This window comes from Panthera onca, chromosome B1 (genome assembly GCF_046562875.1).
Source record: "Panthera onca isolate mPanOnc1 chromosome B1, mPanOnc1 haplotype 2, whole genome shotgun sequence".
In the NCBI taxonomy this organism is placed as follows: Eukaryota; Metazoa; Chordata; class Mammalia; order Carnivora; family Felidae; genus Panthera; species Panthera onca.
Genome location: NC_138342.1, coordinates 96,531,842 through 96,558,347, shown reverse-complemented (window position 1 = coordinate 96,558,347; position 26,506 = coordinate 96,531,842). Strand labels below are relative to the sequence as shown.

Below are 26,506 nucleotides of genomic sequence, written 5' to 3'. Positions count from 1 at the left end.
TTTAAGCATCTCTTATGGTTTGCCTCCCTGTCTGTAAGTTATTTTTTCTTTCCTTTCCCAATGGTCTTCTATTAAGTTTCTAAAATTCTGCATATGAGTGAAAACATGGATCGTTCTCTGACTGACTTACTTCATTTAGCATAATATTGTCCAGTTCCATCCACATCGTTGCAAATGGCAAGATTTGCATTCTTTTTCATTGCTGAGTAGTATTCCATTGTATATATAAACCACATCTTCTTTATCCTTTCATCAGTTGATGGACATTTAGGCTCTTTCCATAATTTGGCTATTGTTGATAGTGCTGCTATAAACTTTGGGGTACATGGGCTCCTACACATCAACACTCCTGTAGCCTTTGTATAAATACCTAGTACTACTATTCCTGGGTCACAGAGTAATTCTATTTTTAATTTTTGAGGAACCTCCACAATGTCTTCCAGGGTGGCTGCACCAGTTTGCATTCCCCATTCCCACCAACAGTGCAAGTGGGTTCCTCTTTCTCCACATCCTTGCCAACATCTGTTATTTCCTGAGTTGTTAATTTTAGCCAGTCTGAACTCTGTGAGGTGATATCTCAATGTGGTTTTGATTTATATTTCCCTGATGATGAGCAGTGTTGAGCATCTTGTCATGTGCCTGTTAGCCATCTGGATGTCTTCTTGGAAAAGTGTCTATTCATGTGTTCTACCCATTTTCACAGGATTATTTGTTTTTCAGATGTTGAGTTTGGTAAGTTCTTCATAGATTTTGAATACTAACCCTTTATCTGATATGTCATTTGCAAATATCTTTTCCCATTCTGTTGGTTTCCTTTTAGTTTTATTGATTGTTTCCTTTTCTGTGCAGAAGGTTTTTATCTTGGTGAGGTCCCAATAGTTCATTTTTGCTTTTATTTCCCTTGTTTTCAGAGACGTGTCAAGTAAGAAATTGCTGCGGCCGAGGTCAAAGGGGTTGTTAACTGTTTTCTCCTCTAGGATTTTGATGTTTTCCTGTCTCGTTTCAGACACATAGACCAATGGAATAGAATACAGAACCCAGAATTGGGCCCACAAATGTATGGCCAACTAATCTTTGACAAAGCAGAAATGCATATCCAATGGGAAAAAAGACAGTCTCTTTAGCAAATGGTGCTAGGAGAACTAGACAGCAACATCCAGAAGAATGAAACTGGACCATTTTCTTACACCATACACATAAACTCAGAATCTTTATCTTGAAGCTTAATACCAGTTACACCTCCCTAAGACCAAAATATTTACTCATCTCTTTTCTTTTCATCCAATCCATTGCCTCTACTTGAAAATATAGAGAGAGCTGTTGAATTCTCGTCACCTCTACTACTAACTACTTAGTTTAAGTTACAGTTGTATCTTTCTTACCAGCTTTATTGATATTGACATTAACATATCATATAAACCTCAGTGATTTTTAGTGTATTTACAGATTTATGCAAACTTCACCACGATTAATTTTTAAAAAACATCTTTATAACTTCAAAAAGTCTGTACCCCTCAACAGTCATTTCCTCTTTCTCTCAATTCCCCTGAACCTAGGAAATTATTAATTTACTTCCCATTTCTGTAGATTTTTTATTATGAACATTTTATATAAATAGAATCATATAATATGTGTGTGGTCTTTTATAATTAGTTTTTTTTTTCATTTAACTTAGTCTTTTGCAGTTCATATATGTTGTAGCATGTATCAGTACTTTGTTCTGTTTTATAGCCAAGTAATCTTCCATTGCTATGTTTATATTATATTTTATTTATACATTCATCAGTCGATAGACATGTTTATACTTTCTGGCTATTATTTACAATGTCTCTACAAATATTCATGTACAAGTTTTTGTGTGGACATGTGTTTTCATTTATCTGTATATTTACCCTGGAGTAGAATTGTTGGGTTACATATGGTATCTCTATGTTTAGCATATTGAGAAACCACCAGACTGTTTTTAAATTGTCTGTACCACTTGGGGCACCTGGTTGACTCAGGAGGTTAAGCATTTGACTTTGACTCAGGTCATGATCTCATTGGTTTGTTAGTTCAGGCCCTGCCTCAGGCTCTGTGCTGACAGCTTGGAGCCAGGAGCCTGCTTCAGATTCTATCTCTCTGTCTCTGACTCTTTCTCTCTCTCTCTCTCTCTCTCTCTCTCCCTCCCTCTCTCTCTCTCTCTCTCTTTCAAAAATAAAACATTAAAAAAATTTTAAATAAAATAAAATAAACTGTCTGCACCACTTTACATTTCCACCAACAATGCATGAGGATTCTAATTACTCCACATCCTTGTCAACCCATGTTATTATCTGTCATTTTTATTATATATGGTATGGATATGAGGCAATATCAAATTATGTTGTGATTTCCATTTCCCTAATGGCTAATGATGTTGAGCATCTTTTCATATGCCTATCAGCTGTCATATATCTTCATGTCTATTCAGATCCTTTTTAATTGAGTTTAATTGAGTTAGTGGCCTTTTGTTATTTACTTGCAAGAAATCTTGTATATTCCTTATACAAATACTTTATCAGTTCTATGATTTTCAGATATTTTCTCCATATGTGGATTCTCTTTAAACTTACTGAACAGGATCTTTTGAAACATAGAAGTTTTAAATTTTTATAAAATCCAATTTATCTTTTTTTTTTTTTGGTCTCTTGTGCTTTTTGTGTCAAACCTAGAAAGGTTTTGCCTAACCCAAGGTCATAAAAATGTACTCTTATATTTGCTTCTATGAATTAGATGATATGAACACTTACATTTAGTTCTGTGGTGCATTTAGAGTCCATTCTTTTGTATGGCACAAGGAAGAAGTACAGCTTCATTCTGTCGCATGTGGTATCCAGTTGTACCCACGTTTTTTGTTGAAAAGACCATTCTTTCTCCCACCAAATTGGGTACTTCTGTCAAAAATAAACTGACTTTAAATTTAAGGAAGTCTATTTATACTCTCAATTCTATTACATTTATCTCTATGCCTGCCCTTATGCTAGATCTCACCATCTTGATTCCTATATCTTCCCAATAAGTTTTGTTATTGAAAATTGTGAGTTGTCCAACTTTGTTTTTCTCTTTAAAAATTGCTTGGTCTATTCTGGGTCCTTTGAGTTTTCATATGAGTTTTAGAAGCAGCTTATCAATTTCTGCACAATGACTAGCTGAGATTTTGATAGGATAGCATTGGATCCACAAATAAATTGAGGAAATACTCCTATCTTAACATAAGTTTTTTGGTCTATGTATATGGGCTATTTTTCCATTTATTCAGGTCTTCCTTAGTTTTTTTCAATAATATTTTATAATTTTCACTGTCTATGTTCCTCATTTCTTTTGTTAAATATGTTACTAAGTATTGTATTCTTTTTGATGCTATCATAAGTGGAATTGTTACTTAATTTCACTTGCACATTCTTTATTTTTATTTATAAAAGTACAATTGATTTTTGTATATAGAGTTTGTAACCTTCAAATTTGCTGAATTTATTTACAAGTTCTGGAATTATTTTAGTGGATTCTTCAGGATAGTTTATATATAAGATCTTATCATATGTAAATGGAAATAGTTTTACTTCTTCTTTTCCAATCTGGAAACATTTTATATCATTTTCTTGTCCAATTTACCTGATGTGAATCTCTGTATATTGCTGGATAGAAGTGGCAAGCACAAAAATCCTTGTCTTATTCCTGATCTTAGGAAGGAAACATCCAGTCTTTCACCATTAACCATGATGTTAGTTACAGCCTTTTCATAGAAACCCATTATCAAGTTCAAGTTCCTGTCAATTCCTGCTCAGTTGAGTATTTTGATTATGAGAATATATTGGCATTTTCATATATTTTGGGGGGATCTATTCAGTTGATTATGCTTTTCCCTTTGTTTTATTGGTAAGATGTATTACACTAACTGTTGTAAGGTTAGTTTAACATCTAAAACCAAGACTTTCTAGTACCAACCATTAAAATATCAGATGGGAAAACCCTGTGATAAATCTCATTGGTCTTGGTGTATAATGCTTTTTATATGTTGCTGAATTTAATTGCTAGTACTTTGTTGAATATTTTGTATCTATATTCATAGAGATATTGGTTTGTAGTTTTTCTTTTATTATACCTTTGTCTGGTTTTGGTGGTAGGCTAATACTAGCCTCATAGAATTAGTTGGAAAATGTTCTCTCCTTTTCTGTGTTTTGAAAGAACACAGTTCTATAGATAGGGTCTATAGATAGGTCTATGAGACTTTTTCCAATCACAGGAGTATTCTTAGCTGTCTCTTTCTTTGGTTTTCTCTAGTAAACTTCTTATTTGGTTTATTATTAGCTTGCTATTAATCTTAATTAAAATAACAACAGCCTTCTCTGAATTGCTTGCCATCAAAATCTCCATTGTTTTCAAGGGTGATCTTTGACTTGAACTTTTCCACACTCTGTCCCAAATAAAGTCACTTCCCTTGGAGAGAATTTAAGAGTTCTTTCTTTCTATGACCTACATTTGCCTGTGGGCAAAGTCTTTGCAACCACTGTTCCAGAGCTAGAGTGGGAACAATGGCTTCCTCTCTCAACCTGACACCCAGATTTATGAGCAGGGTGCTGGGTTGGGATGGTAGCCTCTGGTTTTCTCAGTTTGGTTCTCCTAGCTTAGAACCACTAGCCTACAACTGAGTTGGAGCAAGGACAAATCATGGTTTTGGTATTATTGGTCTCTGGCAACTGAGGTATAGTTTCTGCTCCAAGTGAGATCCCCTTGAGGAAGAGATCTCCATATCTCTCAGCAGTTCTTGCCTAGAGTAAAGCTTCTAAGCACAGAGAAGGGGACATGAGAAATTCTCATGGCTTGCTCCTCCAGGGACAATCACAGCTTTAGACTGAAATCCAAGGGGAGAGAAACCCCTGTGTTCTTGTCTCTACCTTCCTGGGGTGAGAATTTTGTCACTCTAAACTGAAGCAAGTGGGGAAAGGTGTGGGTCATGGCTCAAATGGCACATATTTTCACTGTTCTTACCAATCTTGGTAGATTTTTCTTGAATAATGTGTCTTCATTTGCTGTACATCCTCAGTTCATTTTCCAGAGATTTTAAATGTTTTTTTTTGTAATAATTTCTATCAGTGATGGTTATTTTGCTGGGAGAGAGTCCACAGAGCTCCTCACTGCACCATTCCAGAAGTCAGAATCCTAACATTATATCTTGACTAATTTATAGCAATACCCCCCCCCCCACGGGGGTCCATTTCCATTCTTGGTCCTCTTGAATCTATTCTCATCAAAACAGGTATTGTGATCCTGTTAGCATGTAATTTGGGTCTTGTTACATTTTGTCTCAAAGTCCTCCAAACTACCTTAAATATCTCTCAAGGCCTTTGCATCTGACCCCTTGTTTCACTGTGAACATTTTTTCACATCTGATGTTTTAACGGATGATACTAGAAAGTCCCCAGTAATTTCCCCTGGTGTGCTAGAATTTATAGACTGGGTTTTCAAATTAAAATCCATTGCAGTTTTGAAATAATTTGTTTAAATCTGCTGTGTCTGTTTGTTTGTTTGTTTTTGTTTGTATCTGTACTTTGAATCCTAAAGTAGGATAAGCAAAAAAAAGTATTCTTAAGTTTGAAAATGCATTGAGTAATAGAATCAAATATTAATGGCATTTCATCGGAAGACAGAGCAGTAAAAATTTGCTAAATGTTTAGTAAGTGCAATATTCGTATGATCTTGAATGTATTTAATTACATGTATTGGAAACCTATGATAAGTAAAATGATCTTAGGAAGGAAGAAAATAATAAAATCACAGTGGGAAGATTATAGAATATCATCCAGCAAACTTGAGACTCACTTAATATGAGCACTTAAATGATTTTGTTGCTGAATACACAACATTTATTTACATATGGCATTTTATAATAGTTTAAAAGTATTTCTCTCTCTGTCTCTCTCTGTCTCTCTCTCTCTCTCTCTCTGTCTCTCTCTCTCTCTCTCTCTCTCTCTCTCTCTCTCTCTCTCTCTCTCTCTCTCTCTCTCTCTATATATATATATATATATATTTAGTCAGTGGAAATATCTCTTAATCATGATAAGTATTATTTTTTCTTTTTATGTTAAATATACATAAATTTTTCATATATTGTTCAGAAACATGCTTTACATACACAACTTATCCACCTCCATGTTCCTTTACCATGACAATATTTTGTCCACCATAATTCTTTATACCTTCCTATTACTACTTGTGTGTTTTATTCAAGATACTCAAAATTGCACACTTATAGATTCAACCTTTAATATATGCTATATCAGCATGGAATATTTGTATTACGATGTGTGAGTTATCCATTTGTCACTGCAAAGCTTTGGCATCTGGGTGATGTATTATTTTAACCATTTCAATGAGTAACTTTCTAAAATACATAACTTATTGCTTTTAAATTAATAAATGCATACTAAGAATCATGTCCATTTTTCACAACGACCAAAGGTTTTCACTGTTAATACAAATGATTTTATTGCCCCCACTGTTACTGTGCTCTCAGAGTTTGCTGAGAGTAGGTGGACTATTTGCTCCTAAACTGTGTCCTTAACAATTTTTTTTTTTTAATTTTTGCATCTACTTTTTCAAGTTTTCTAATTTGTGGTTTGTAAGATTGATAGCTTTCTCTTCTAGCCATTGTCATGTTATCTGGGTATAGTAGCCAGATTCCCATTTTAGTAAAATGAAGTGTTCAAACTAGATGACCACTGAGGCCCCTGATATCACAAATGAGAAAACTGAGCTCATGTGTCAATGGTAGCACTGAGAACCCATACTCTGCCTTGTGGTTCCTAATCCAGGGCTCTGTCAGATGCACCATGTCCCACCCCACACAAAAGCAGATGACTTCTGGGAGAACCAGACAGTATGGCCCAAGGTAAAATGAACCAACTTGTGCACCCTGTTTTCCTAGTGGCTTTTTAAAAACCACAGTCCAGGTAAAAGTAACCTCTGCAAAGTTGAAAAATTGTTGAAGAACACAGAACTTTCTTTCTGTATTGAGAGTAGACATTATTGTATAAAAACTTTAAGGATGAATATGGAAAATCGAAGTGTGTAAATAGGATATTGATCAGCATATTGCATAATAAGTGAAAATATTTTTAGTTTTCTTTTACCTACCCATGGCCAGAAGATAGGATTTTTACCCTTTTTATAAGTAGAATGATATTGTTTAATAAAGTTCTTAGCTAGCTTATTCAAACCATCTCTAAGGTTTTCATCAATTCCTTTTTTCACCAAACCTACAACATGAAGAATAGCATGAACTTTTTGCCTGAAAATTAGAATTGGTATTTCATTATCTATTAATATTCATACAGCTTAGCAATGAATTTAGAGAGAAAAAATGGCTTTCATTGTCATGTGTTGTATCATGGTAAGTCTTTGACTTGCTGGTCTGGTATTGGCAGGTAGATGACAGAATTTCCCTTAGACGGAAAATCTCTACAATACGTATTTATCTGTTTGATTTTCCTAGCAGAGGGCAACATCGGACCCACTCATCCCCCAAATTCCTATTTTAGTTGCAGCGTATTTTTTTTTCTGTCAAGTAGCTATTTGATTTCTGAACGTGTTTAACCTCAAAGGAATAAATGCCACCTACAAAATTAACTTTAATATTGGGCAGCAATAATCGAAAGTGAACTATTTATATCATTCAAAATGCTTTAAATGTAAATCTATCAAGGCTCACATCTATCTGTTCTGAATACCTTTTATCATTATTTTTGGTAAATGTAAAGCACTGAAAGTCATTCCTTTTGCTTTATAGTTTTTATGCATTTAAATAATCTTTGAAGATTAACTAGAGGAACTCTAATTCTTTTCTGGTGCTGATACATGAAACAATTGAAACAGGATTCCCCCCTAGGAGATAAGCTGATAACTGCTTAAAGTAGATGTTAATATTTAACTTACTTGCTTTAAGGCAAATAAATATTCCCTCTAAATATTAAGTTTTGTTTTTATTATACAGAACAGTAAACTATGCACAAAATCCAAAAAAAAAAGTTACATTCCTCTGAAGAAAACAAAACCTTAGCTATTTTTACACATAAAAATCAGGGGTGCCTGGGTGGCTCAGTTGGTTAAACACATAAAAATCTTTTGTGACGTGAGTTTGCCCTGTGTGGGCCTAATTATTCAGTGGATTAGTTACGCCCATGCATTGGGCTTCAGACCTATCTTGATTCAAATTCCGCCTTTTGCAATTACTAAAGTGACCTTAGGAAACAATTTAGAAATCTTGTGCTTTTATTTTCAAATGTGTAAAATGGGGATGATAATTGTTCCTACCTCGAGTTTTTTATGAGAATTAAATGATTATGTACATGTTTATATATGTATAATGCTTAGCAAAGTGTCTGGCACATAAGTATTACAAAAAATATTTGTTATCATCATCATCATGGCTACCATCATTTTCACCATATTTCTTCAAGAAACGTACGATCATTCCTTTCGAAGTCAGAGGTTGGTGATAACAATAAAACCACCACATGACTTTTTCAAGGCTATGTAATATGCAAGCTGGGGACAGATACCAGATATTCTGCCTGACAGAAGGCAGGAGAGGAGCACCCAGCCAGAGGGAGCAGTATGCAAAAGACCACAAGATAATGCCCCAAATAACATGTTCCACTCTTCTAGTAAAATATATATTGCTTCAGCAACAATCTATCAGTGTGTCTGGTAACTACTGCCTGTGGAATTTGGTCTGCAGTGATTTTTGTATGGTTGGTGTGCTCAGGATTGGCTTTACATTTTTAAAGCATTGTAAAAATCAAACAAACAGACAAAAATGTCTGACAGAAGCATTATGTTGCTGGCAAGGTCTAAAATATTAACTACATAGCTCTTCAGAGTAAAAGTTTGTCAAACCGTGGATCACATATATAATGATCCAGAGAAAAGTATATCAAAATGAAAACATTTTCCTTTAATTTTCAAAGTGTTTATTTATTTTTAAGAGAAAGTTAAGGCATGAGTAGAAGAGGGGCAGGGAGAGAGGCAGGCAGAGAATCCCAAGCAGGATCTGCTCTGAGAATCAGAGCACGACACAGAATGCCAGCCCACAAACCGAACCATGAGCTGAAATCAAGCTTATGGCCTGAGACGAAATCAAGAGTCAGACTCTCAGCCAATTGAGCCACCGAAGTACCCCTCAAATTGGAATCATAATGATGAATAATATAGCATGAGTCCGTAACTGACACACACCTATTCATCAGTGATTATTGGCAACCTCCCGTGTCTTTAGAAATATGAAATTTGTAGAACATAAAATACATTTCTGATAATTCTTACCTTTATGAATCTCCAAAAGGAGCATAAAATGTTGAAGAAAGGGAGAAGAAATTGATTTGGTGTCAGAAGACACTTTGAGTTGGGAATTAAGAGAAGATGAGACTGAGTAGCTCATGTGGGACCAGAATTTACGGGAACTTTATACCCTAGGCCTTAGGGCCCCAGGGTCCTAAATCCAAGTAACTGATCACCTTTGCATAGAACTCTATCTACCATTTGAAATACCAATTTTCCAGATTTTCCTATCATGTCTCAATGCTCTGAATTAGTATATTCTTATTCGTTTCTCTTCTAGAACCTTCTGGATCATTATTCTTGCATGTCTTTTGTAGACAAGATTAGAAAGTGAGCTACTTAGCAATGGTGCATGGAAATTCTCACTTCTACATTCTCACCTCAGGGTACAGATGTCTTTAGTCCTTGGTCATCACTTCTAAATGCACACTTAGTGCACATTTTTTTTTTTTTACATTCTTCCTTATTGAATAAACCCAAAGTTTGCTTGTGGAGCAAAATGTCTAGCTAAAGGATTGATTTTTCAGCTTTTATTTCAGGTAGGAGACATTTAACACATTCCTAGCATTTAGAAATAACGATAAGTAGTGATATGAGGCTCCAGGAAACCAGGTTGGATCCAGCTGATGCTTGCCATTCTGCCCTTTGCCTCTGCTCCTTTATTTTGCCTATTTGGTCCTATTAACTGGAATTGAGGCATCATCATAAAACTATGAAGGAAAGGCCAAGAGAATCAGATACCACACTTCTGGCATTCTTGAAACTCTGAACCAACTGCTTATCTCCAGATTTACCATTTCTCAAGAATAATAAGTTCTTCTTTTTTAAGCCACTGTTTTTTGTTTTCACTTTTGTCTTTCTGGTACAAAGTTTGAACCCATTCCCTACCCAGTGCTTTACATTACATTTTGCCTCTTTGGATGTTTTGACATTTGCTTACATTCAAATTGACCCATTGTTTAAAATTTGTAGACCCTCCAAAGGAATATTTATATAGGATACCCTGAACCTAGAAGCCCAAAACTTTTTAAGAAGTGTTGGTAGTAGGTTTTATGCTTATTTATGAATCAATTTTTAGATAGCAATTTTGTGAGTAGATTTTTAGAATGGTCAATAAGAACAATGAACTTTCACTGACAGATTTTAATTAAAATTGCTTCAATGACCATGCTTGTTTTTAATGATTAAATGACTCTTAAATCTTCAAGGGCCAAGATTTTCAAGAATTTTTTTTTTTACTTAACTCCCTATTATATTGAGTCTTCCTTATTCAAATTGGATAGTTCATCAAGATTGTTTGTTACCATATATTTTTCTTTTCTTTTTTTTCTTTTTTGCCTTCTTCAATTTGAAAAATTCTTTCAGCTTGATAGTTTCTTTCATGCTTTACCTATAGTGGCTGAACATTTTCATCATACCGTGATTACCTCTTTATAGTTGACACCTCAGTTCCCTGCAGTCGTATCTGCAGTAACTTGAGCAATAGGAGAATATGAGAATTGTTTCCAAACATGTTAACAGTGGAGAGAGTTAAAACTGATTGATAATACAGATGAATTAGAATACTTGAAGCCAGATTGTTTTGAGATGAGAACTGTATCAATGCTTTGATTTCCAAATATAATGCCACTGTAACATGATGATAGCAAAATGGAAATAATATTTTGGTATGATTCTAACTTGAAACATCTACATACCTACAGAATAATATAATACCTTAATATTTTTATAGGCATTTATTTAAGCAATCATAATTTAGGTGTTTTTGACTATATATGTACCATTTATTAACATAAATTTACTTTCTGTCTGATGAAATTTAACCCTTTTCACATGGTGGTAAACGTTCCCCAACATTAGAAAAAATTGCAGATATGAATATTTTAACTCTTAGAGAAGGCACAGGATGTCACAGAAGGATTTTAAAAATGAAATAAGACCCTGTATTTGGAGGGCGGGGGAATTGACAACCTGAGAGATGGCACATGCCACACAAAATGTTTAAAGCATTTTTCTATAACTGCATTAAGTTGACATTAAGGGGAAAAATGACTCCTAAGAGAAATCTCAGCTTTACTCAAAAATAATATTAGAAATATATCCTATGGCTCAGGGAAAGTAATAGTTTATGCAAATCTATTTCTGCAAAGTAATGTGTTTCAATTACGATTCTAGCCCATCAACTATACAGTTGTGGAAGCACCTAAAAGGTTTGGAAATGTGTTCAACATCAGAAAATCAAAGGCATTCTAGCCTCATTAAAAAGGGCAAGTTGCCCTCTTCAACATGTCCACTTCGTGTACACACACATGCAGACACATCCACGCACACACACCCCCTACCCATCCCACCTAAAACAGTGCTTTATTCCATGAACATAGGCAATCATATTTAATAATAATAACAACAACAATAATAATAATAATAAATTTAAAAAATAACTAATGTGTAGTGTGTATAAATTCATGAGGTTCTTAGAATGGAGAGAAGATATGACAAGATAAATCAGGTATATTATTTACTGGAGATAAAATTACAGGTGAAACATATTGTGAAATGGTGTCGATTTTATTCACCAAAATTATTTTGAGCATCTTCTTTTTGCATGTTTCTGCTTATTGTAACTATAGAAAAGATGTAATAATGGAGAGATAATACTATTCTTGTTTCTATCTGACTCTTAACACATCTAAGATTCTTTAATGTTATCATTTCTTCCAGGTGAAGGGCATTGTCAAAAGCTCTAAATACTTAATATCCGGTACTGTTTCTCTTGTTACTAAATTAAATCTAGCACTAAATTTTGCCATGTAGCAGAGGCAACAATGAAGGGAAAGCTACTGAAATGCAGTCTGGCATTTCATGAGATATCCTCATGCCACATTTCTGTCACCCTTCACTGTTCTCAGGTGCTTGTTTTCATCCTTATTCTCCTTATTCAGTTTATCTCAAGAGCCCATCATCATAAGCATTCCCTTGAATACCCTCTGAAATCCTTTGCACTTCTGGGTCCATAATACTCCCCTGCAAAGCCTCAACATTGTTTGGATCCAAATCTCTACCTAGTCTATGCCTCTACCCCTGAAACTGAATGTGGTGGGACCAACACTTAACTGTTCTCATTTTAAAGCCATAACCGCAGACCTCAATAGACCCTCAATGCTGCTCAGAAGTTACACTGAAACTCCTCAGTTTACTCATCATCCTACTCCTCTAGGCCACTGTTTCATCCTCGCTTTCTGCAAACTACCCCACATCTTCCCCCATCCCCATTCTCAGCTGATGATCTTATTTCACTGTATAGAAAAATCAATCAATTAGAAGTGAACTTCCACATGCTCCCTACAACTGCTACTTCAACATGATGATAATGAAATGAAAACATAATAATAGGTATAATTTTAATGTGCCTACAGAAAAATCTAATAATTATAATAATTTTTATAGACAGTTACTCATGTGGCCATAATTATTTAGTAAAAGCTTTTGGATATATTGATGCCAGTTAACATAAACTGTGTTAATAATGACATAAATATAAATTGTGGGCTGATATTCTGTGACAGAAGCACACAATCTTGGCTTCTGTCTTGAAACAATGAATAAAAGAACTAGAAATGCAAAGACCAAATTCCTTCCTTTTGCACTCAATCTCACCCTTTTCCAATGGTTCAAGAGCATTATTCCAGAAATTCTCTCCTCTTTCCTAAATCATTTCCCTCTGTGTACAAACATACTGCTCTTACTCCCATCTTTAGATAAACCTGTGCTTATGTTTGCTGCATCCTGCAGCTACAGCACCATTTCTAGACTCTCCATTTTAGCCAAAATTCTTGAAATAGTTTTAATACTCACTTGTCCCTGTTGCAGCTCTTCCCATTCTCTCTTAAATCCATTCTGATATGCTTTCCCTCCGCTTCTCCATCAGAACTCTTGTCCAGTTCACCAATGCACATCCAATATTTAATATTTTAAACCAACGGGCAATTCTTATTTTCTCATTTAACTTCATCTGTTATCAGCTCTATACATGTTGTTCAGACTCTTTTATCAAACACTTTCTTCAATTGGCTCCTATTTTGTTGTAGATTCCTGGCATTCCTCCCATCTCACTTGAAATACTCTTTCTCAGTATATTTTCTGGATTTCTTCTCTTCTCTTTGTAATGTTAACCACCCCCTCCCCCCCCCCCGTAAGATCTATCCTTAGACTTCTCTATTTATGCATTAATTCTGTTGATGATATTAATGAGTCTTATGGCTCTAAATGAAATTTATATATTGATAACTCTTCAAATTTAGATCTCTAGCTGAACTCTCCTCTGAATGTTAAACTGGTTTATTTGACTTCCTAACTGACATATCGAATTGGATGTCTAATGTCAAATATATGTCCTCTCTTTCCCCAAAACCTGTTTAATTTTTTTAACTTCCCAGTATCACTTGATGGAGATTCTATCCTTCTAATTGAGCATTTATCTCATGTTTTCTATTCAATCAGTCATTGAATCCTGTGGCTCCACAATATATACAGATCTAAAATCATTTCTCACTAACTACATTGTCCCCATCCTGATCCAAGCTGTTATTAGATTGTTTCAATAACCTATTAACAGGATACTAGTTTCTGCCTTACTTCCTTTTAGTCAGCTGCCAGCATTCAGAAGAATTTTTGTAATGGTAGGCTATATTATATCATCTATGTACGCAAAAACTTTCCAGTAGCTCCTTATCTCACTTGGGGTAATACCAACATCCTGATAGTAGTATATAGGCACCCAAATGATCCACACCCATTCCTTCTTTTCAGCAATGCTGCCTTATATAGCTTCCACGAAAACATAATCAATGTGAATAGTGTCCCCTGGAGTTGTTCAGTAAATACCTTGTAAGACTATTTGCAGCAACCCTGCCTCTTGATAGCGTCTCTTACGACGACTCTCCCCCTTTGCTAATTCTGCTCTAAACAAAAAAACAAACAAAAAAAGAATTCTTATTCTTCCTAAAAAAACACCTGAAGTGCTTTTAACTACAGAGCAATGTATGTACTGTCACCTCTGCCTGGAATGATCTTCCTCAAGTTATCTGTATGGCTTAATCCCTCACAACTTCAGATCTTGATTCAAAATACTACCTTCTCTGGGAATCCTTCCTAAATAATCTGTTTAATATTGCAACCCATATTCATTCAACCCCCCCCCTTTTCTCTGCTTTATTTTTCTCCATAGCCCTTAGCATCTTCTGATATATTATACAATTTGCCTGCTTATTTTGTGTAATCTTGATCTCATCTTATTAAAATGTACACTTCTTGATGGCAAGGATTTCTGTCTGTTTTGTTGACTGATATATTTTCAGCACCTCAAATGATTTCTAATACATCATGTACATAATAAATATGTATTGAATAAAAGAAAATTAACAAACCAAAATGTATTGAACATGTTGATTGTCAATAAATTAAGAGTTCTAACCACAAAAAATTAACAATGCAAATGCCTAATCAACTACATTTTGTACAGTGTTAATGAAGACTTACTTAGTTTTTCTGTTAGTTTCCTTTAGGCAGCAAAGTAGACCTTCAGCAGGATCAAGAATATTAAAGGAGGATGAGTCTCAATTGCCCAAAATAACTCTACTTAGGATCGGAAAGTTCACACTGTAGAAGCAACACCATTGCTATGCTATTTCTTTTTCAAAAGAAAAATCCATTTGTAACACAGAGCTCCCCAGACATTTGTCACCATTTACTAGGCTTCAGTCCAAAAAGTGTCAGGACTGACCCAGCCAATTTCTAGGGTCACACAGTCATTGCTTTTATCACTTATGAAAACAGAAGACAATTTCAGTTCCCAAAACACAGTGGAAAATCAATAATCCTAGGGTCATTCTCAAAGTTGACAATATGATTCCAAGTCCTTATTAAAAGGAAAAATAGATAATGAGATCTATTTTCTTTAGCACTAGTGTCGCTCCCTAGAAGTCATGTATATCCGAGTACAAATCAGTACTTTATGTTCAACAGGATACTGTTTAATGCATTATATCGTTACTCAAGTAAGTGAATTTATTCATTTATGCAATCATTATTTTATTTATTTTCCTTTTATATTCATTTATTAAATATAAAATGATTAAATTTATTTAATAACATTTTAAATTTATCACTTCCTTTAAAAAATATTTGTTAAACACCATCAATGTACCAGGCATGCTGCTAAGCGCTGGAGATATAAAACTATCCTAAATAGGGGCGCCTGGATGGCTCAGTGAAGCTTCTGACTTACGCTCAGGTCATGATCTGAAGGTCCTTGAGTTCGAGCCCCGCATCTGGCACTGTGCTGACAGCTCAGAGCCTGGAGACTGCTTCAGATTCCGTATCTCTCTCTCTCTCTGCCTCTCCCCTACTTGCGCTCTGTCTCTCTCTCTCTCAAAAATAAATAAACACTTAAAAAAAAGTGCTTAAAACCACCCTAAATGTATTGTGGGCTGGTTTCACAAGCAATATCTCCTGAAATGCAAATATAAGGAGATAATAATAGGAAAAATACCATTTTTCTGGCTCTTCATCATCCTTGTATCAAGACCTTCATCCATTCTTCAGGTTTCTGTCCAAATATCTGTGGAGGATCCAGGGATCTCCTGACCTCCAAGAGCCCTTTTTTTCTCCTTTTTTCCTCTGGCTCCCTATGGTATATCAGGTCTTCTAAAAAAGTATCTGCATTGACTGACCATAAATGATAGCACCAGGGTAATGCTCAAGCTTACCCATGGTTCTTTCTGTCTTTGCATGTAATGCCTACAGATCTCTTTGCCCATTCATTAGTATGTAGTTATCCTACAAAGGGATATTGCAATGAATGCTGACACAGAGGTGTTTGTGTTCATCAAGATTAATCCATTGGAGCAATGGTCTTTCAAGAGAATTTGTTCTCCTTCTTTATGTTCCCTACTTTACATGGTTTCACCACATGTTGTCCTGTGTTAAAAACTTGGGGTATTTATTATTTAAGTAAACTAGTCTCATATTTATTTTCTCTATCATTACCACTGGCTGACGAGTACATAAAATTAAGTAGTCATATATATTACATGATAGTATCCAACTAGACAAATAGGTGTTTGCCATATATCAATGAGTTTTCTTGAAGAAATATTGGGCACTGCATTAGCAATCTCTTCCTCCTCTGTTTTCCTAGAATTCAAACCACTGACATCTCATCTGAACTCCTTAAACTTTTCATACTTATTATAAAGGAGCGGGAACTACCCGTATCAGTAAGGTTTCCATGCTAGAAGCAGAAGCCACTTGAAGTTATTTTAAACAGGGGGAGTTTTTACTTAGCAATTTAAGTGCTTCCAAAAACTTTAGAAAGGCTGATGAAGCAGAGTCTAGGCTGTTCCTCTCAAAGGACTCACAAAGCCAGACAAAACTGTTTCCCTAGAGAAATGACCACTTCCAAAGCTGCCACTGGAGCTCTGGCAGAAGCATAAGTTTCTACTGCTGCCCTGCAAATGGGCACCAAATACTGCCTCAGAAAAGTCTCCTATTTTCAAGACCTTAGTGTCAATAATAGGAGCCAGGAGCTACCACACTTCAGCATTTGCCCATCTACTGCCTTCTAAAATATGTCCTGAGCACTTCTAATTGGCTGAGTGCAATAATTGCCTGAGTGCATAACAAATGAGAGCTGCAGAGAAGTTTGGGAAAGGTAGAATTTTGCTTTATAACCTCTCCAAATGAAAATAGAGTAGATAGGAGTTACAGTTCAGAAATATGTATTAGAATCAATTCTCTGTCTATAAAGTACTTCCAATCATTAACTGGGGTTGGAGTGGGAGCTCACAGTAGTAACAACTTAGTAGAAAAGCAAATGTAAAATCTGTGAATTTAGAAGACTTGATTATAATTTTAGCTCTGACATTTAGGAACATGAACAAGTCATTTGCCTTCCCTGAGCCTCAGTTTCCACATTTGATAATAACATCTAGGCCACCTCACAGGGTGCTTATGAGGATCTCATTAGACAAATGTGAAAACACTTCATAAATATTATGTACTTAGCAACTGCAAGCAGATATGATCAGTAGGAACAAAGAAAAAATTAAATGAGATCATTTCATCTACTATTGAAAGTTTAATGCTAAATACATTTTATTTTATTCCAGTTATTGAAAACTGGTGACCCTATTTTTATATAGTCTGTAAATTACCACATTATCTCATTTCCCAATCAACTAGGAATTTAATGTAACTGGGAAAATTTAATCAAGTTTAATTGTAAATATCTGTGATATCATTTTGCAATGTCATAGAAATCTTAGATCCTATAAAGACATTGTTTTAATAAATAATAAAAACCATATGTGAATTAGTTTATTCTGCCATTTTATTTCTCTTCCTATAGTTTCAAATGCTTCCTTCATTCATATTAGCAAATCTTTTAAATTTTGTTAATTTTTGTGATCGTTTATAGGTATGTTTAGTTCACTTTTTAGTTGACCAAATCTCTGTGAAGTGGGTTTTAAGCTCTAGGCAGTAAAGTATGAAGGTTTCCAGTTCAGCAAGCTTCTTGATAACAGAAAAAGAGTTTCTAGGGAATTACTTTTCATTTTGTGTTATCATTTAGATTGAAAAAGTATAAACTCATAATTATCTAGTGTGATTTACTATTTTGATTGAGCTCTGGTTGTCAGTGTGATAAGATGACCTTATGAGCAGTATAACATTGAGCCCCTAGAAATCAATAAATATAATAAAATCCTTTTACTGCCCCTTCCTTCCTACTCACTAAATCAATTGCTTTTTACCTTCTGGTTTTTCATGAAAGTTCTACAATTCATTTTACTACCTGTCAAAATTGAAATGTTTTTTTTTTCCTGAGGAGATATAGTTGTTTGATATTTCAATTTTCTTCATGATTTCACTTTTCATCTCTTTCTTTCTAGGACATTTACATACTTATCTAGTGTTGTAGGCCCCAAGTTTGGAATAAAATGTTATATGGGGATAGTAAATGAGGACTAGCACCATGATTAGTACAGATATGAGGATTCATATATTGTTGATTTTGTTATTTGCAAATCATGGGATTAGACTATTACAAAACCTCCATATGAATCACGGAAGAGTAATGGGAGTATAACAGATTGGTTTTCCTTTCTTATAAATCAGGAGTGCTTCTCTAAATATCAGTCATACGAGTTCTACTTAACAGATAAAAAGGTTTGAACACACTTGACCCTATATTTCTCTGATGAGGAAGTTCATCTGTATCTCATACCCAATGTATCCACACTTGGCTACCTGATGATACCTGGACACTTTGCAAGGATTCACTGGGCAACATGGAACTAAGCCAAGAGAACTAAGGCTTTTCCCAGTACATGACCCCCAGTGATCTGTCAAAATAACAGTAGCTACCTGCTCATAGGCAGCTTCCAAGTAGTTTTGTTACTGGACATTTCCAACTTTGCCTTATATTGAAAGTATAAGCTCCTGGGAAAGTATTTTTCTTCTGCACACAGCAAGAAATTAGTTTTCCCCAGTGCCTAGCAAAAGACTCTAGCTCATTCTATAGCATTGATTTCATAATTCAGTCTTTCTACAGAGTCATTTATTGTAATAGATGTTAGAAAACACATAGTCTTGATGAAAGAGAGGTAGATTTGGCTATACAATGAGAGTCAGTCTATGAAAGGAAAATGATGGAAAATGAAGCAAAGTATTTAGGGTCCATCTTCTGAGCTGAGTGTGACATGTGACTTAGGCACTATAGATATTTGATCCATTCACTGCTTGCTTATTATGCCAAACTGAATTCTTTTCTTATGCTGTGTGCCATATAATGGAAAATATTAATGGCAATTGTCAACACTTTTGTGTTCTGCTTATTGATTCAATCAACTTTCATATAATACTATACACTCTCATTTATAACCTCATTGATGAGATTCAATCCTATAAGGTGTGTTATAAAGCAGAAAAGCATTTAAAGGGAGAAATATAAAGGAGGAGAAATTAGAAAACTGCAGATCTATATCATATACCTTGCAATCTAATGTCATTCTTCAACAACTTTTTCATTTTCTTATTTTAAATATATACCTGTTTTCCTTTAGACTCAATTGTTTACCCAGGGCAAGCATTTCATAGTAAAGTGTATGTTTCATAAAAAGTGAATTGAGCTGCTTTGAACCAAAACCAAGGAAAAAACCTTAATTTGGCTTTTCCTTTACCCTTCAAATCATCACTGTGTCTTATATGACATTTGCCCCATGGCTTTTAAAATTGGACCACCATGGGTCACCTGGGTGGCTCAGTTGGTTAAGCGTCCGACTTTGGCTCAAGTCATGATCTCATGGGTTATGAGTTAGAGCCCCGCATCGGGCTCTGTGCTGACAGCTCAGAGCCTGGAGCCTCCTTCAGATTCTGTGTCTCCTCCTCTCTCTACCCCTCCCATGCTCATGCTCTTTCTTTCTCTGTCTCTCAATAATAAATAAACACTAATAAAATGAAATGAAATGAAATGAAATGAAATGAAATGAAATGAAATGAAATGAAATGAAATTGGACCACCAAAATTCAACCTAGCTTGGACACCCATGTTCCCTTTAAAATGCACCATTGCAATTCATTTCCTCCCCACTTTTACTTCATCTGAATGTGTTGTCACTAGATCCTTCTTCCAGAAACATAGAACAGATCATGCCCCTCCATTCTCAAAGAGCTTCCTTATCTACACTATTTAAATAGAATTTTTTCCAAATCCCTTAGTTCATAGTAAAGGCTCATTACTTTATAGTTCAGACTTACCTTTCTGGTTGTCTTTAACATTACACACACACACACACACACACACACACACACAGATAAACACACAGACTCTTTCATCTTTGGGCACTTGCTCAAGTGACACTGTTTTTCTATAACTATCTAAGGAAAGACCATGTTCTCTTCCTATCTTCTCCCCAAGCTTTCAGTATTCAAAATTCAGAATGAATATCACCCACACACCACATGCCAAAGTATTTACTATGTCTATGATAGAATCAGAGTTCTATAAGATTATGAGTTCCTGAAAGGCAAAAGCTCCATGTTAGTTTTTATATTTCTTGTATTTAGCATAGAATTCAATGTATGTTAAATAATGTTTATGGAAACAATTTTAATGGAATTCAATTGACCACACTCCATGTAATGTTGTTCTTGCCTTCTTTTAGGAACATGGAATCCCTATCAACATGGGCTACGCGGTGGCACCACATCACTCAGGGGTCTACCCGGTTCATATTCAGTTATATGAAGCTTGGAAGAAGGTCTGGGGTATTCAGGTCACCAGCACTGAAGAATATCCACATTTGAAACCTGCACGGTACCGAAAGGGCTTCATTCACAATAACATCATGGTGAGCACATACTGCTATGTGTATTGAAGGCTCTTAATATCTGTATGTGGAATAAATACAACATATAACTGCAGACCTCTGTGACATGATAACATAAGTTCCTAACATACCATGGTGGTGACAGGTCACCCATTAACACGTTGTTTGTATGTTATTGGCTTGCTGTGGGTGGTTTTTGCAAAGTCTAAACAAGCTCAAGATACTGAAAATGAGTTTCAAATGAATCATCCTTGCAGTTTCTCAATTGAAGTTTTGTCTGGGGACCCTATACTTCTGGGAGTTTCTCCTTGTCTGTTTGTTTGGATGGTCATATTGAGAGTTTTCCAAGCAAAATGTTGGTCCATGGATCAAGCATATATCTCTCAAGTCACTACACTATTAACAGAATCAAACAAATAACATCTGAAAGTTATCCACCCAGTTTGCTTTGGCTTTCAGACACTTAAGAGTATCTTAGGATATTATTTTATTCTTCTTTTTTCTTTTCCTTGCATGCTACTAAAGTGGAGGTGTATATATATTTTTTCCAGATATGTTGATTCAAAAAATAATAATAGGATACAAGAATGCTGTATCAGTTGCTATAAATGAGAATAGAATCAAATGAATTTTAGATGGGAATTTATAAGTATTCATTGGAATGGAAAAGATGTGGTATTCCTCACTTTGAAATAAAATAGTCCATTTAATATGCCCATCCCCACTTCTGGGGCTTCAGGTTATATTCTCATTTTCAGTTGCCTAGATCATAGCAACAGCAAACTCTTCTCCCTACTTTAAATATTTACATTTTCTCAATCCATTATTCAGATTGCTGTTAGAACTATCTACCTATCTATCCATCCATCTATCTATTATTTATCTAATCACTATCTAAAAACATACAAACAAAAAAAAAGCACTAGAACACATGCCTAACCACAACTAGTACTAGAAGACCTAGATCCTAGATTTTAAAAGTCTCAGATTTAAAAATGGAGCTCCTAATAATGAAAACAGTGGTATTGACATTCATAAAAATCCAGGAAGTATAGAAAGAATTGCTCTTATGTAATTTTGAATCAGACTGAAAGTATCATTTTCCCTTTATTAAGTTCCATGTTGACATATCATAAAATAAAAACATTCATTTTAACCAATATTACATGCGTTCATTTAGCTTGAATTTAATGCAAACTATTATAAGCAAAGAATATATGAAATTATAGTTACTCTGTTCAATTGGATGCATTTTCCTTTAGATTATAAGCAGTTTATTATTCAAAACAAACTTTTGGAATAAAATTACTTATTTGCTTTCTGTGTTGAACATTCAAATTTATAACAGAATTAACCACAGAATATGCCAGAAGCAGTCATTAAATGATTTGACTACTACTGTGATTAAAATTTAAAATCAGAGTGTAGTAAAAACAAAACATATGAAAGTGGAAGAAGTGATGGAAATGGATTGTTTTTGAATCTTAGAACCAGTGCTCGCTTCGGCAGCACATATACTAAAATTGAATCTTAGAACCTGAGTACCATGTAAGATTGTATTTCAGAAGCAAGGAGAGTAATGATCTAATACCATGAAAAATGTAAATGTGGAAAATCTCTATATTTAAATTAATTAATCCTAAGAAGGCTTTGATTTTTTGTCAGTCCTTTCACATAACTCAGCTGGTAGGTGAGATTTCTAGAACTTCCTGAAAATGTTTTAGCCTATCTGTCCCATAGCATTGATCTGGCAACTCCCTTAATATTTAGATAATTACACCAATACCAGCTCTTGATTACAGTAAGATTTTCGCTTTAGCAACCAAGGAACTCCGATAGAAAATGATAGTTTGCAGACTCTGAGGTCATGAGACAGTGGTGGAGCTCTTAAGTCATGTCAGTGTGCTCTTCTTTCCCCCCTTTTCCTCAGGTCCTCCCTCGACAGACCTGTGGGTTGTTCACCCACACTATTTTCTACAAAGAATATCCAGGAGGACCCCAAGAATTGGATAAAAGTATCAGAGGAGGTGAACTTTTCCTCACAATCCTTCTAAACCCGGTATGTATTCTATTTATGTTTTTTATAATAACATGTGATTTTCAAATATGTGTTTCTTTTTGTTTCTGTTGCCAACCCTTTCACAAGAAAAGGTGGTAAATACTAGCCCTACTAGAAAGAAATTAGACTACCTCTCCAAATTATTCAAACTTGATTTTTAATTTTTATGATCTTCAATCAGGAATAACACAGAATTGTTAAGAAGCATGTGTTGAATTTAAGAACTCAATGTAATATAGCATCTGAATGTTGACTTCTATGCTTGAATTGTAGTGAAGACAAATAAAATGCAGTTTTCTTGCCCAAAATTAATATTCACAGTATCATCAGTGAATGTATATTTTGTCCATAAATTGAGTTTGCTTATTGCTCTAAATATCAGTAGATGCACAATTCAGTCTCTAAAGATGATCACAATGTAAAATTGCATTGAACATATGTAGCTAGGAGCACCTGGGTGGCACAGTAGGTTGAGTGTCTGACTCTTGATTTTGGCTTGGATCATGATCCCAGGGTTGTGGAATCGAGCCCCTAGTCGGGCTCTGCACTGAGCTTAGAGCTTGCTTGAGATCCTTTCTCCCCCTCTGCCCCTCCCTGCTTGTGCTCTCTCTCTCTCTTTCTCTAATATGAGAAAATAAATAAATAAAAATTAAAAAATTAAAAATTAAAAAAAAATATGTAGCTATGTATTATCTTTGCATACCAGGGTCATCTGAGGCCTGTTTTTAAAATCTCCACTAAGTTTATTTGGAATCAAAGGTAGAACGCTTGGCCCTTTTTTCTTTAATTGTGTCCTTTCATCTTTCAAAGTTTTACAGTTTTATTTCCTGGTTGTGTGTAAAAGTATATCAAGGTGGGAATATATTATAACTAGATAATGCTGAAATTATTTCAGCTTTTTTATTTTTCTCCCATAAATATTTCATTTCTGAGGTCTTACAAAAGCATCTCCTCTTTTACATCTCAGTACACACAAAAAGTATGAAGCAGTATGTCATATGCTATGCTTAATGTAAGACATTTTCATACTCAGAGAAAAAGATTCATGCATTAAACAAAACTACAGCTCAGTTGTCTGTGGTGGAGGCATGTTTAAAATGAATTATTTAAATAATTTTATAAGGTATTTTAAATCCCGGAAGAAATTAAATAAACCTACATGGTGTAAAAATGAAAACCTGTAAATTGGATTGAAGGAGTAGGGAAGTGGGGGTTAAAATGCCTTATACAAAATAATCAATCAAAAATAATAAAAAGAAAACTTTTTCCATCAAATGGCATAGTTATTGAAAACAAAACAAAATTTTAAAAAGGTCTGTTGTGTTTGGGTGATATTAAACGGGTGAATAGCTTGGATGCTCTATGATCTTTCACAAGAAACGATTTCTCAGAACTTGCTTGTTCTTCTGCAAAACAAGTTAGTTGAACTGGACAATCTTCAATGTGCCTCAGAGGTATTGCTAATGGACATAAGTCTGAGATACCTCAACGTTTTGTGTGTAATTCAAACTCATTGAGACTTAAAAAAATATCAAGATATTCTATAAGTATTATTTTTGGAATTGAAGTATGCACATGGATGTTAATGAAAGCAGATGTGGGAAACCTTTCTGTTTACTCCTTTCTTCACTAATTGAGAATTTGATCTCCACAAAGGCAAGGGTCACTTCTTCCTACCTTTTTCATATCAGGGCTACACTCTTGACTTGCACTAACCATTTCTTAAGGGGAAGCGGATAAGTATCAGAGCACTGATGATTGCCTCCCCTAAAACTCTTGCCCACAGGTCTGATGGCTACTACTGTAAATTACCTGAATGCCTGTCTACTTTCCATTAAAAAGATGGATATAAAACTTTTTTTAAAAATTTTGAATTCAGTATTGTACCCTTCATAAAGCATCATTCAGAGAGTTATAGTTGGCCTTTTAAATAAAATAGAGGACTATTTGGCATCTAGTATTTCTACCTTTAGCACTTGTGAACTCATAAAACAACACTAACTATAGCAAACCTTCTTTTACAAGATTGTCACTGTCACACAGATTGATTTTAATTGCAGGTGGAATGGAACAGTAGAGGAGGGAAGTTTCAGGAGGCTTTTTGCATCCATTCACAGCTGTGCTTCCTTGACCATTGTGAATTAATGGTGAACTCAAAACAGGATACATGAGTAAAGGAGAGAGCAATGGTCAAAGTGTGAATAATATAGGACATCATAAAGTATGGTAATATGAAGCCTGTATCTGGCAAATGGCAGCCCACAAAGATGTGAGATTAAAGAACAATGTTGCTCACAACATGGATAGTGTACACCCATAAACAATCTAAGCTGATGCTACTCAGCAATCTAGGGAGCCAGGTGGCAGGCAGCATCTGATGGAACCCGTCAAAATGGGCCTTAGTTCCAGACCTGTGTAGGCAGAAGTTACAAGACGTATTAGTCGGTGTTCTCCAGAGAAACAGAACCGGTAGGGTGAGTGATGGTAGGGTGACAGAGATTTATTATAAAGAATTTTCTCATGTGATTATGTAGTTTGATAAGTCTCAATATCTGCAATTGGCAAGCTGGAGACCTAGAAGAACCAATGATGTCGTTCTAGTACAAGGATTAACCTTAGGCCTGAGAATCAGGAGAGCTGATGGTGTAGTTCCAGTCCAAAGGTTGGCAATATCAAGATCCAGGAAGAACCAATGTTTCAATCCAAATCTGAAGGCAAAAAAACAAACAAACAAATAAGCAATGTTCTAGCTCAAAACCATCAGTAAGGAGTTCTCTTGTACTCACAGGATGATGAGCCTTTTTGTTCTATTCAGGTCTTCAACTGATTGGATGAGGTCCATCCACATTAGAGAGAACCGTCTGCTTTACTCAGTTGACCAATTCAGTTGTTAATTTCATTCAAAACATCCTCACAGACACACTCAAAATAATATTTGAGCAATTGTCTGTGTACTCTATGGCCCAGTCAAGCTGACACATAAATTAATCACACCAAATGAAAGACTTAATGTGGGAAGCAGTCTGAAAGTGAATGAAATAAAATGAGCAACACAGAAAGAGAGGAGGAAGTGATGAATGAAGAAGCTTGGAATGTAAGCTTAGAAGTTTCTTTTGCATGTGTCCTATTACAAATAGAGAAGCATCTCAGGTGATGGGCTATGATCAGTATTCACACTGATATGGAGAAAAGAAATATTCAGACTGTTTAATTACAATTCCAGGTTAGATGGTTCAGCAGGTCTGGCAAGGAATGGGCTTACAGGAATAGAGTGAGGAAAAAAGAAAACAAAAAGAGAAAATATCATACTGACACCCAGCCTTCCCCTTTGATCTATTATTTTTCTCCAGCCATCACTTAATTCTTTGTCAGAGTAACATTATCTCTTTACTCTTTCACCAAAACCATGCTGAAGAAAAAAATCTGTAAGTTCATTGATGTGAAGATATGCAGTTGACAGGAATTTAATATGCTAACTCTAAGAATATTTATATTCTAACAGAACCAGTTCCCAAGAGATGCATTATTTTAGGTATCAAAGTCCCTTGTGAAAATATGTTTTTAGTAGGAGGCATTCAAAACCCATGAAATCACCCAGAAATCATCGCTTCCTCTACTTACTGTTCCAATTGACTCGTAATATGGAAAAGTGATTTTGCAAGAACTTATAAGTAGGATAAGTGATCACTAGTATTAGTATAAA

At 35.0% G+C, this 26,506-nt stretch overlaps 1 protein-coding gene across 5 annotated transcripts in view; it reads left to right on the top strand.

The window, feature by feature from the left end:
- LOC132692166 (bifunctional heparan sulfate N-deacetylase/N-sulfotransferase 4) overlaps positions 1-26,506 on the top strand; it is a 411,890-nt gene that overhangs the window by 294,462 nt on the left and 90,922 nt on the right. For all 5 annotated transcript variants that reach the window (XM_060654309.3, XM_078445800.2, XM_078445801.2 and 2 more), the window contains 2 exons: positions 20,580-20,765; positions 22,675-22,803. In XM_060654309.3, the coding sequence (XP_060510292.2) occupies positions 20,580-20,765; positions 22,675-22,803 (315 nt within the window). The remainder of the gene's footprint in view (positions 1-20,579; positions 20,766-22,674; positions 22,804-26,506) is intronic.